This window comes from Lissotriton vulgaris, chromosome 2_1, assembly GCF_964263255.1.
Source record: "Lissotriton vulgaris chromosome 2_1, aLisVul1.2, whole genome shotgun sequence".
Lineage (NCBI taxonomy): Eukaryota > Metazoa > Chordata > Amphibia > Caudata > Salamandridae > Lissotriton > Lissotriton vulgaris.
In genome coordinates this window covers 118,897,809-118,910,291 of record NC_141687.1, presented here as the reverse complement: position 1 = coordinate 118,910,291, position 12,483 = coordinate 118,897,809, and the positions used below count along the sequence as shown (strand labels likewise).

Below are 12,483 nucleotides of genomic sequence, written 5' to 3'. Positions count from 1 at the left end.
GCTGCTGTTGATAAATAGCATGAACATATACCATTATATGAGGCTTCCGTCTTTTAATAAAATAAATGGAGTCATTTTACGCTTCCTGTTGAAGAAGAAATCGGGTGAAGCAAGCGGTTGTTGCAGTGAGGATCACATATTCTGGTACTTTTCTATTCAAGAAACACCGCTTTAGGGTCCAGTCAAGAAGTGCATAAAAGTGCTGCAGTACAATGTTTTTTTGTCTGAGACCCACTCAATAAGCCAAACCGGTGTGCTTTGCCAGTGGTTCATAAAAATTCCAGTTGTATTTCACCCTATGGGAAGGTCATCCTGTGTGTGCTTTAGCCAGTCGTCGTCAGTCCCTGGGTTGGGCTTCTTTTCGGCATGTGTTTAGGGGAGGTTGCGCTTGTTTTTCAGTCAGGCTCCTGTAGCAGCGCCAGTGCAGTGTGTTTGACCCGCAGCCATGGCCTCCTTCACCCGCATGCTGGAGTGGATCTTCTGCCTCTACTTCTTCTCGCACATCCCCATCACCCTCTGCGTGGACTTGCAGATCCTCCTGCCTGCGTGGCTCTACCCGGACTGCGTGAGTACCAGGGCTGAGGGCAGGGCGGGGGGTCCTGGTGGAGAGAGACGGTAACACCGCTCCTGTCTTTCTTGCCACACCGAGGCCAGGGCTGTGAATCCCTGCCCTCACACAGAGGGCTGCCGTCCCGAGCTGAAATAGAGAGAGAGCAGCATTGCACCTGTGGCACACAAACAGGCAGTGCAGAGCCGCTGCTCCAGCAACACAGCAGGGCTGCCCACCCCTGATGAAATAGAGCGGAGCATGGAGGCGAAACACACACTCGTGCAGAACTGCTGCTCTTTTACACACAGCTCGTGCACACATATACACACAAACAGGCATTGCATAGCTGCTGTTCTTTTCCATACAGCAGGGTTACCCACTTGTACTTACACAAAGAAGGGCATTGCACCACCTGCACACATATACACACACAAACAGGCGTTTGCAGAACTGCTGCTCCCTTACACACAGCTCCTGCTTACATAGAGAAAGCAGAATTGTACCTGTTGCACACACATACACACAAACAGGCATTGCATAGCTGCTGCTCTCTTCCACACAAGTGTTACCCACTCGTACTTACACAGAGATGGGCATTGCGCCTGCTGCACACAAATACACCTGTTATGTACACACAAACATGCGTTTGCAGAACTGCAGCATGCTAACACACAGCTGGGCTGCCCACTCGTGCTTACACAGAGAGTAGTGCCCATGTGGCACACACACAGACAGGTAGTGCAGAACTGCCGCTCTCGTAACTCAACAGTGTTACCCACTCGTACTCACACAGAGAGGGGCATTGCACCACCTGATGCACACATATACACACAAACAGGCGTTTGCAGAACTGCAGCTTTCTAACACACAGCTGGGTTGCCCACTCGTGCGTACAGAGTATCGCCCATGTGGCACACACACAGACAGGTAGTGCAGAACTCTGGCTCTCGTAACACAACAGGGCTGCCCAACCATGCTGAAATAGAACATACATCAGTTGTGTACCTGCACAGACAGACCTGCAGGGGTACACGCGCGCAGTACACACACCTCGGTGGCACACACAGACTGGCATTGCAGTAACTGCTGCTCTGTACACACAGCAGAGCTGAGAGCTCCTGCTACACACGCAGGTGTACAGCTCCTGCCCAGCACACACCGACCTGGCAGAACAGGCAACGTCTGCACACGCACACAAGCCAGGTCTGCTCCAGCTTTGATACATGCCACTACGTATACAGGCGGAGGAGCCCACCCCTCCACAGACCTAGCAGGAGCCCCTTAACCCCCAATACACAGCCTGGTTAGCACCGGCGCCCGTACTTGTTCCCGAAGAGTAGTAAAACAAGCATTTGCAATGCAATAGGTCTCGCATTAGGAAAGTTTGAGCTATTGGTACTGTAAATGACAATTTTTTTTTATGTGTTGGTTTTGAAAATAGCGAAATGAATAGCTTTGTCATTTACAATGCCAATAGTTTTAACTTTCGCATATGTGACACCTATAGCATTTGTAATGCAATATGTGTTGTATTTACGTGACCTAGATGTATTGATATTACAAATAAAAATGGCTTTTAATTTTTTTAAGAATTAATACTGAAATAAGTTATTGTAATTTATAATGGCAATAGCTTTTGTAAATATTTAAAGATTATGTTCATTGTATTTTATTGTGACGGAAATCCAAGAACAGAAGTGAAATATTAGCATCTTTTTGTGACATTTGTAATAAAGCTTGAAACATTGAGAGAACATTTTTGAACCAGTTGTTGTTGAATGGTTGCACATATTGATGCTGTGGTGGCGCTGAGTGATGTTGTGGTGGTGACGAGTGATGCTGTGGCGTTCAGTGATGCTGTGGTAGCGCATAGTGATGTTGTGGTGCCCCTGAGTGATGCTGTGGTGGTGCTGAGTGATGCTGCAGTGATGCGATAGCTAGATAGAGTGAGTGCGATAGATAGAGTAAGTGCGATAGATAGAGGGAGGGCGATAGATAGAGGGAGGGCGATAGATAGAGGGAGGGCAATAGATAGATAGATAGTGAGGGCGATAGAGTGAGTGCGATAGATAGACAGATAGATAAAGTGTATTTATGTTGCATTGAGTAGAGTGTAAGTATGAGGTGTGCAATTATGTTGCATATAATTATGTGGCACTGAGTGGTATTTGGAGTGTATGTTCCATTGCAGAGTGTGTGAGGGTGCAGAGTGTGTGAGGGTGCAGAGTGTGTGAGGGTGCAGAGTGTGTGAGGGTGCAGAGTGTGTGAGGGTGCAGAGTGTGTGAGGGTGCAGAGTGTGTGAGGGTGCAGAGTGTGTGAGGGTGCAGAGTGTGTGAGGGTGCAGAGTGTGTGAGGGTGCAGAGTGTGTGAGGGTGCAGAGTGTGTGGGTGCGGTGTGTTGTGTGTGTGAGGGTGCAGAGTGTGTGGGTGCGGTGTGTTGTGTGTGTGAGGGTGCGGTGTGTGAGGGTGCGGTGTGTGAGGGTGCGGTGTGTGAGGGTGCGGTGTGTGAGGGTGCGGTGTGTGAGGGTGCGGTGTGTGAGGGTGCGGTGTGTGAGGGTGCGGTATGTGAGGCTGCGGTGTGTGAAGGTGCAGTGTGTGTGTGTGAGGGTGCAGTGTGTGCGTGAGGGAACAGTGTGTGCGAGGGTGCGGTGTGTGAGGGTGCAGTGTCTGTGAGGGTGCAGTGTCTGTGAGGGTGCAGTGTCTGTGAGGGTGCAGTGTGTGTGAGGGTGCAGTGTGTGTAAGGTTACGGTGTGTGAGGGTGCGGTGTGTGAGGGTGCGGTGTGTGTGAGGGTGCAGTGTGGCTACAGACATGCCATCCCTAGAAACAATTTTGGGAGCACAAGTTTCATTTTAACGTAATTCGAGGGAAATGCGAAACCCACTTCTGAATAATCACACGGAAACTGGTGAGTGCTACTTAAGAAAGGGTTTCTCAATATCATGCCCACTGCAGCTGCTCTTTCTGCGCGCCGGACCACGAGCACTATCGAATAATGATAAAGAATCGGACCTGCTCTGAATATATGACGTGCTGCGCTAGGCACACTCGCTACCAGCAAGAGTGAAACAGTGAGAGGTATACACACATCTGCAAAACAAAGAGTCTGTCCAAGACCTGCGAAAGGCAACGTTGACAATTAACGAGGTAAAATAATGCAGCCATAAGCAGAGGGGAGGGAGGCCCCCCAGCAGCTCCCCTCGCTGGCTGCTGAATCCGCGGCTTTTGGGTATCAAGCACCGATCCCATAATTCAATCAGAGGCCTCTACGTGCAGGCAGCCTTAATGTGCACAGACACCACACCTGTGTCAGAGGCAGGCTCGCGCCTTTCATCACAGCCTCCCAGTTAGCCTCTGCTGCCTGAGGGCGCTGCCTGCTGCTGCACACCAGTCCGGGTGCCTGGCGCGGGACCCCGGTCATGTGAGCACTAGACCTTTCCGCGCTAACTTTGTTACAGGCAGGTTCATATGCATGCGCGTCTGCAGAGAAACACAGGGAAACGCCTGGCATGAGAGCAGGCTGCCGCAAAGTCAGAAAGGATCTCATGAGTGCCAGTGTCAGATCGCGTTGCATCCTCAAATTAAAGGTCCGCAATGAGAAAACAAGCAAACTCACCGCCACAGCCCGGCTTTAACAGGAAGCCAGGCAACCTTTGTTGGGACGGGGGCGGGGCCGGACAAAAACAGGAAGCAGGCGCTCCTGTGCCCGCCGGAGGATTTCCGTGTTAGCTAGTGGGGCTCCCGTGCTCGTGGAGAGCCCCGCGGCCCCCGCCTGTTAACCGGAATGACCCGCTGGCTGCCGAGGGACACGCAAGAAGAACCTGGTGAGTGGGGTGTGAGAGGGATGTGTGTGCGCGCGCGTGTGTCTCTGGTGAGGTAGGGGGGGGGAAGCGTGTATGTATGCAGTGTGTGCGTGCGCGCGTGTGTGTATGCGCGGGGGGATTGTCTGTGCGTGTACTCTCGTGTGTGGGCGGCGGCGGGGGGGGGCTGGGGAGGTATAGTGTGTGTCTGTATGTGTGCGCTCGTGTCTGCCTGCGTGTGCATGTGTTCTGAACAGCCTGCTCTCTGTGTGTGTGTGTGTGTGTGTAGGTGCGGCGACGGGGGGGGGGGGAAGGAGGGAGGAGGTGTGGCTGTGATCTATTTATTTAGTGAGAATGCCCATTGTTAAACGGTCAGTGAAAACAAACACGCTCTGCTCTAAGACAGGAAACGAAAGTCAAGGCAGAAAGAAACATGATATTCTATTTATTTCATTAAAACATCAAGCACAGTAGTGTCACCTTCGATGCCTCTGCAATCACCCGTGCATCGCACACTTTTAAATGCCGCATTTCTATTTATTTCGTGTTCAAAGAATGCCCATAGTAAAAGCGAACAGTGGAAACAAACACGCTCTGGTCTAAGACAGGAAATGAAAGTGAAGGCAAGCTCACACAAAGAAAGAAACATTGTGAAAGAAACTGAAGGAAAAAGCGTGTGCACGCAGCTGAATCCAGCCGAGAAAAAGCTTGTGACAGTTTCTTGTCCTTCATTTCCCCGTGTCAGCTAGCTAGAAGTCTCCAACCTGGACGCATCCTTCGGATGCGATTTCCAGGCGAGACCTAATAAAACGAGGCAGCACCAGACACAAACAGGGAGAACGGGGCGCTACCCGATCCCTGCACAGAGAGCCCTCGGGCTGCACAGGGCTTCCAGCCCCTGCACCCTCCCCACTGCCTGCACAGACAGCCTGAGCAGGTCTGCCTGCTTAAGAGCACACAGGCAAAATGTGCAAAGCGAGCCCTTATTTCAAACCTTCAAATATCTGAAATGAGTCGGCGTGCTGCTGTCTCTAACCCTCGAAGAGGCTGTAGCAGGCAGGAGAAAAAGAAATCGATGGCTCATTCACCTTTGTGTATCTAACACGGCACTGTTGGATCCATTCTTACAGGCGGTTATTTGACAGAACAAGTTCAAAGGTCACCCCGACAGCGCTGCATCTAAAAACGTGTTAATAATGATCCGGTCCAAATTTGGAGGGGAACAGGTTGTACTTGCACAATTTCCCTAGAGGCCTGTGCGGGTTGCTTAATATGGGCTGAACTGTAGGGAAGTTGTGGGTACCCTACCTACAAAGTGAAAGAAACTTCTGGTGAGGTGACCCCTATGAAGCTGGGCTCATTCCAACGGAGGGTCAATGTCACTGGCGCGTCTATAAGGAGTTCGGGCGGGGGTCACATAGGAGCGTATACGTCGATACGCAAGGAGTGGGGTCTTTAAAAGCCGCACATTCGGATAAATCGAAAGCACTTCTCAGTTGGAAGGACACAGCGCTGGCCTGACAAGCCGAGCAAACGTCACGGAAAGGGACCAGCAACGTAAAGACCTGGAACAGAAATATACAGGCTGACTAACCAAGTCTAAAGCTAAACCACGGCGGACATGGGCTCTGCTCAGGTAGGGCGGGGGTGAAAGCAGCAAACTCTAAAATGTCTGTCCGAATGTGTACACCTCCGACTCTTGTGGTAGACTTGCCCAAGATGGGACATATCATTTTCAGATACTCTATTACAACACTCTCCAACAGAAGGCGCTGTTGGAGAGTACTAGATAAGGAGGCGAGGGCCACAAACTATAGACAGAGGAAGTCTTTCTGGCCGAGGGGTTTTTCAGAGGAGTGGAACAGAGCGCTCCATGGTGACTTGGTAAACCCCCTAGAACCACTCTAGCTCCTTTGTAAGGATCGGTAAAGTAACTGAAACAAAAGAGAGACAAATGTAACTCTAATACCAAAACCAGGCACGAAAAGATTGGCATTTGTGTGCCTGCCCTATCACTACCACCTCCATCCTCGGACCCCGATCAGGTGGCTTTTGTCTGACACTTTCCTGTTAGTATTGGAGGCAGCAAGTCTGACTGGTTTTGGAGGCAGCTAGTCTGACAGGTAGCCGGTGGGCATCCATTGGCACAGGCAGCACAGTCTGAGGTCAGCTGCGACCACCCAAACACAAGGGCACACAAAGGTGAATAGGGTTCACTGTAGGTGTACTTGGCTTACCTTTGGTAGCTTGGTTTGGGCAGCAAATTATTCTAGATCCAGTTCAGCTTAACAGATACTAATCTATGAGGTTGATTTTGATATAAATTAGTTTTCTAAACCATTGCCCTTTAAGATGTTAAGCCACTAAATAAACAACATTGATTTGATTTTGGCCCTTACGTGCCCTTTGCAGTTAAGTAGAACAGCTATACTCTTATATATTTTTAACTGGAAATATAAGGCATGATTCCAATTGAAAGTGATCGAGTAAATGGATGTGGTGCTCAGACACGGCCATCCATCCATTTTGAAGCTAAGGGTGTTCCTTATGCAGATGGAATAGGCAGAGTGTAGCAGGCAATATTCATGGCAAAGGAGAGCTTTATGAAGTTTTCGACTGATTTTGAAGCTGCCCACAATTATGCACACTTGTGAGTGTTTATTTCCTAACATGGGGCCATGAACTCTGCCTCCTTCCTCCAAGGGAGTTGTAGGTGGTCGTGTTTTACCAATCTTTGGGACAGTGTGGTGCTAAAACTTAATTGCATGCTTTGTTTTATTCCAAGTGTTTGGAGACAGAGAATCTTGAAATATATTTCACTTGAATCAAGGAGCCAATGTAGTGCGCGCCTCATCCCCACACAGGGCCCCTTTCTTGCTGTTCTTCCAGGCTGGACATTTTATTCAGTGTGGCTGGTCTGAAAGTCTCTGGAACAGTTTTTATGCAACCTGCGATAAGGTTGTTGATGTGACTGATAGAGTAGTATTTGGCTTCAACCTGCTTAGTACTATGGACCACGCAAGTCCACTTTCTTTCCCCTACAGATTAGCTTGGTCTACCTGGAGAGGACCGAATGGAAATAAAGATGTTCGATGGCCCATGTTCTTGTAGGGTCTGCTTAATATTGGGTGTCTCGACCCCACTTATATTTGAGGGAGCACTTTTCCTTTTACTTCTCAATGACTAATTCAAGTGGAAGTGTGTAAAAGAACACAGTGGGTTTACACTTCCTGCAGCAGTCTACGCGCAATCTGTAGTCGCTGGTTTCTTTCTTAATGCCCTAATAGGCTTTTCATTCTGCTCGACTGGATAAAATAAGTCATATTTGTGGTCATTACAAGAGCTGCTTTTGTATAGAGGCCTACAAGGTTGTTAGTTTGTGGCAGAAAATGTTATGTGAACGCTTTACTTTTTAGGTCTCGTCCTACGCAACGCGCATACGTTGCATAGGAGGGGACCTAATGCCATTGGCACCGCTTTCTCAGCAAAGAAGTGCACGCGTTGCATTGCTTTTAATGCAACGCATGCACACCTTGACGATTTCCTTTCGGGAGCGCGCAGCGCCATATGGTCGCACGCTCCCGAAAGGAAATCGCCCATGCCGCCTCCCCCTGCTGCCACTTTCACTGCCGCGCGGCCAATGCTTGTTTATTATTATTTGAGACAATATTTAATTGTTAATTGATTCAATTACCACTGCAAGGCAGCGCCGCCTAATACAATCTGTAGGTGTGCGTCACCGTGGTTTATATCGGCTGTCGCAGCTGCACGCTCCTGAGGAGCCGTGGCGTCCTTCCGGGCTGTGGCTCGCACTCTTGTTTTTATAATGTTCCAAGTGCCTTTAAGCCCATAAATGCAGCAAACGTTTGGCCTCGAGCAGCGGGCATTTAGCCCTTGCTCGACACATGCCGAGCCTCCGCGGTTCAGAGGCCTCGCATTCCTAGCACATTACTGCCCAGCATGCAGCGGTCGGGCCGACCTCCGAGGGAGCCTCAGGTGAGGCAGGTTCCTCACAGCTGGCCCCGGCCCCTGCCGCTCCCTAATGAGGGAGCCGGAGGGTATGATGTCCCCGAGGCTTGCGCAGGCTGCTCTGGGCTATGCTTAGGAGGAGGGGGAGTCACCAGTCCGATTACTTTAGGATGTCGATCTAAGGGTCCTGTCGGGTAGACCTACATCTGTAGAAATAAAGATGCCACCACCGTGGTACAGCTGTGCACCTAACGAAGAACTTTATTTGTGCACTAAGGTACAGCAGAAAAACAATGCATGAATCTGTGTAAATGTAGGCAACATTTATAGGATGGGCACTCCCCAAGTGGAAAGGGCCTCAGATTAAAGACCCAACAATGAAAGGGGCCTGCGACTGTCATTTTTTTTTTTACATCTCAGGTCATATTTATTACAGTAACAAATCATTAGTTCAATTTTTGACATGACAGATCAGCATATGCAAAATACATTTACAGCGCAAAGTAGACTATACATTTTTTAAAGCGGAATCATCCATTTTGAGATAGTCAGTAGACTCATAGTTCGCCCTCCAAGGGATCTGCCAAAATTAAGGTAGTCCGCTCCCGGACTGAGAAGGCAGCTGTAGCTCTTACGCGACCTGATAACCATGCCAGAGGCATCCCAGTCGGGACTCCCTTGATGCCTTTCACAGAGATGAGCCTGGGCAATCGGGACGTAAACTGGTTCCCTCACACAAACTCCTCCTCCCCCAGGGGTGGTAAGAATGAGTAACCAATAGAAGGGCTAAGAACAACTGAGCAAGGATCACGCAGTCCCCCTTAAGCCAGTAGATTTCCAAAGCCCACATTTGGGATTAAGAAAAACATTTTGTATGGCATTTGATGTGGGAAAATATGTATGCCTATGCTGCGAAGCTTAAAACCCCCCACAATATAGCACATTGCAAAACTCTCTCTCTCACTCCCCCTCTCGCTCCCCCCCTCTCGCTCTCCCTCTCTCTCCCCTCCTCTCTTTCTCTCTCTCCTCTCCCCGCTGTCGGTCCTGCTACTATATGCAACACCTCCTATGCCAGGGTGCTCTTTGTGGCAGAATTTCTGGAACGTATATTGTAACCGACCCAGTTTAGGCAGGTGCTGCTTTTAACCACTGCTTAAAATTACCTTGGTGCATGTGAAACTAACCAAATCTGACATTGTATAAAATAAATCTTGAAACGAGAAAAACTTTCTATGCCTCCTAGAAAGTCACAGGGCCCCTCCCCTTGATTTTAGAGGACAGGGTCACACGAAGGACAATATTTTCCCCTTTGCAGTAAGTCAACAAATAAAAAAAAACCAGAAGGATTCCCTGATCCAGTAGGAAAAGTCCTGAAAATGACAACTTTTACTTTGAATAGTGCTATGAAGTGGTTCTCATGTCACAAGGTGGTGCTGTACAATACAACTACATAAACACGTGCTTGCAATGGGCCCACTGTGCTAACTGGTGCCACATTTCATTCCCAACTTCACAAAGTACTCTTCTGCTTATTAGACAAATACCTTGTACTATGGGGCCTCACAACTCACTTAATTCACATTTTTAGGTCCCACCTTAGACTGCGCATGTGCTGTTGCTTGCAAGACATTTCATTAGTTTACAGTGGGCTTACAGTCCTCCTGTTGTCTACAAGTGGGTTGGTTTAATCATCAGTCATGTGCTTGATTCTCTTTGGTCATTGCATGGCAGCTTCACTTCTTTTAGTCTGTTTGACCCTCACTGGAAGCATGGTTAAAGTACTTCTTTCCTTCCAATTCTTGCCTTGTGTGAGCAAACTTTTTCGTTTTGTCGAAACACTTCCTTGCATGTACACGTCTAAGCCATATGCTTCTTTTTACATACAATCCGTGACAAATAATTATTCTTACTCTCTCTATATGTACTTTTCAAATATTACTTTGCATTTGTTCCTTTAACGTCCTCACCCTCCCTAGCCCATGTTGTGACTTGCCCATACTTCCATCCTCCATGTTGTTGCCTTCCAACTCCTAACCGCCCCCTGTGATGCTGCTTACCCTGTCCTCCGGGTAGTTGATTGTCCCTTACTGCCCCTTGTTGTTTCTTGCCCTCTGTGTTGTTCTTTGCACCTTCTCGTCCTCCTCCTCCCTCCATGTTGGTGTTTGCCCCTCCTGAACTCCGTGTTGTGTCCCCCCACCCCATAACATAAACAAGCATTGGCATAGCCAATAGGTCTCACCTTTGAGATCTTATAAGTGTTTAGCCATGCAACAGTTGATTATGTTGCACTAAGAATATTGTGCTGCCTAGCTAAAAACTTATAAGGTCCCAAAGGCGACACCTATTGGCTATGCCAATGCTTGTTTGATAAGGCATGGCATATGTTCCAAGCAGCACTTTAACATTATGCACTCCATTGGTAGAGTTTAACATGACGCAAGACTTCTACAGTAAGGCTTCATTGACCTGGTGCTCTGGCTGGAAGTGTCCTCACTCTTTGTAAAAGTCTCAAGTACTTCACACTTACTCTGCACATTATGTAGCCGTGCTTATAGCTATGTGGCTAAGCATGCAGCAGAAGACTAGCATAGGCCCAAAGATGTTTAGCGAAAATATCAAAAAGACTAGGGAAATTGACCGAACTGAAGTCCTATGTTTCTTCTCAGAAAGACCTTTTGCCTCGTTGTGAAGATATTTGAGTGCACTTTGTTAGTCTTAGCCCACGATTCCTTCTATATGAGTGACTGTGAGTAACTAAATATATGTGCAGCTCTGTAACCGAGCTAAAATGAGATGACGAGTTGTAGACCACACAACTAAGCTCACAGACTCCAAGTGCAATTGTACACATTAAAAACAAAGTTGGCATTTTAGCAGTCCCTCAGATCACACCCTCTTCTTGGCTGTGGACAGTCTGTTTGCAGCAGAACCCTATCTCCCTCCACTCAGAGTAAGTGCAAGGTGCCGCTTTCTCTTTGATGCAGAGTATTGCAGTGTGTGATAAGATACAGAGAGGCCTTGTGCAGGCTGGGCAGCCTAGGCTGTCTTGTGACTTAGCACTATGCCCAACCTTCGAGCGGCACGTTGCGAGAACCTTGGTACTTACAGGTTGGTTATCTGCAGTTAGGCACACTTGGGTTGTATACCAAGAGTACAAGGTCCTTTGTGTGAGTTCAGATTGTAGGCCACACTGGATGACCGTGCCTTTCAGAGTTTTATTTACTTTGGCATTGATAGAAAAGTTTTTGCTTATTAATGTTTGACTTGAACTGTGTTAAAACAGTTTAGAAACAAGGCCATTCAGACCACTCCAAACAGTGACTTGCAGAACAGGAGACCACATTTCCAAAAGAAGGGTTTCCTTTTGTAGGTCGAGCATTCCAGACCTCTTGTATATACTTTATTTAGTATATATACTTTAGTATATACTTATACGTGTATGTACCTTGTGGTCTCTGGAGATCAGCCCTACGACTTATCTGCTTCCACTTAGAGACGTTTTATTCTGATTATCTGCCTCTATTTAACTGTCTCGATAGAAAACTACCTGCAGAGGTCAGTAAAATATCAGAATTGCTTTCTGCTAAGGGACTTACATTTTTTTAGGTCTCGGCTAAAAGACGCGCGTAAGCGCGTCTCCGCCGAGATCTTATGTCAGGGACGATGCTTCCCAGGAGACAGGGTCTGTCGCGCGCTTTGCCTCTCTGGAGGCGATTTCCGCTGGCCACGCGCTCGCGAACGCGCTCAGCTGCTGTCTCCTGGGAAGCAGCTACACCACACGCGCATGCGCAGAAACAGCGACAGACACACACGAGCGCTCATGCACGCACGCACCCACACATACAGCGAACCCAGCGTCGCATGCATACACACACACACACACACACGTGCACCGAGCATCCCCACCCACCCCTCCGTTGTCGCACCCCTCCCCTCCGCCGTCGCACCCCGCCCCCCACCCCTCCGCCGTCGCGCACACACACACGCAGACATACAGGCATTCTCTCCCCCCCCCCCCCCCCCCCCGCTCCGCTCACCGGTCAAAGGCCCTCCGGACACGCAGACATACAGGCATTCTCTCTCTCCCCCCCCCCCCCCCCCCCCCCCCTCCGCTCCGCTCACCGGTCAAAGGCCCTCCGACCGCGGGGCTCTCCCTCGGTGCTCCTC

The 12,483-nt window shown here is 49.0% G+C and overlaps 1 protein-coding gene across 1 annotated transcript in view; it reads left to right on the top strand.

Moving 5' to 3' along the window:
* The window catches only part of TMEM97 (transmembrane protein 97), a 78,186-nt gene continuing 65,703 nt past the window's right edge, over nt 1–12,483 (top strand). The window contains exon 1 of the mRNA XM_086954550.1: nt 1–565. Within this exon, the coding sequence (XP_086810676.1) occupies nt 446–565 (120 nt within the window). The 5' untranslated portion in view covers nt 1–445. The remainder of the gene's footprint in view (nt 566–12,483) is intronic.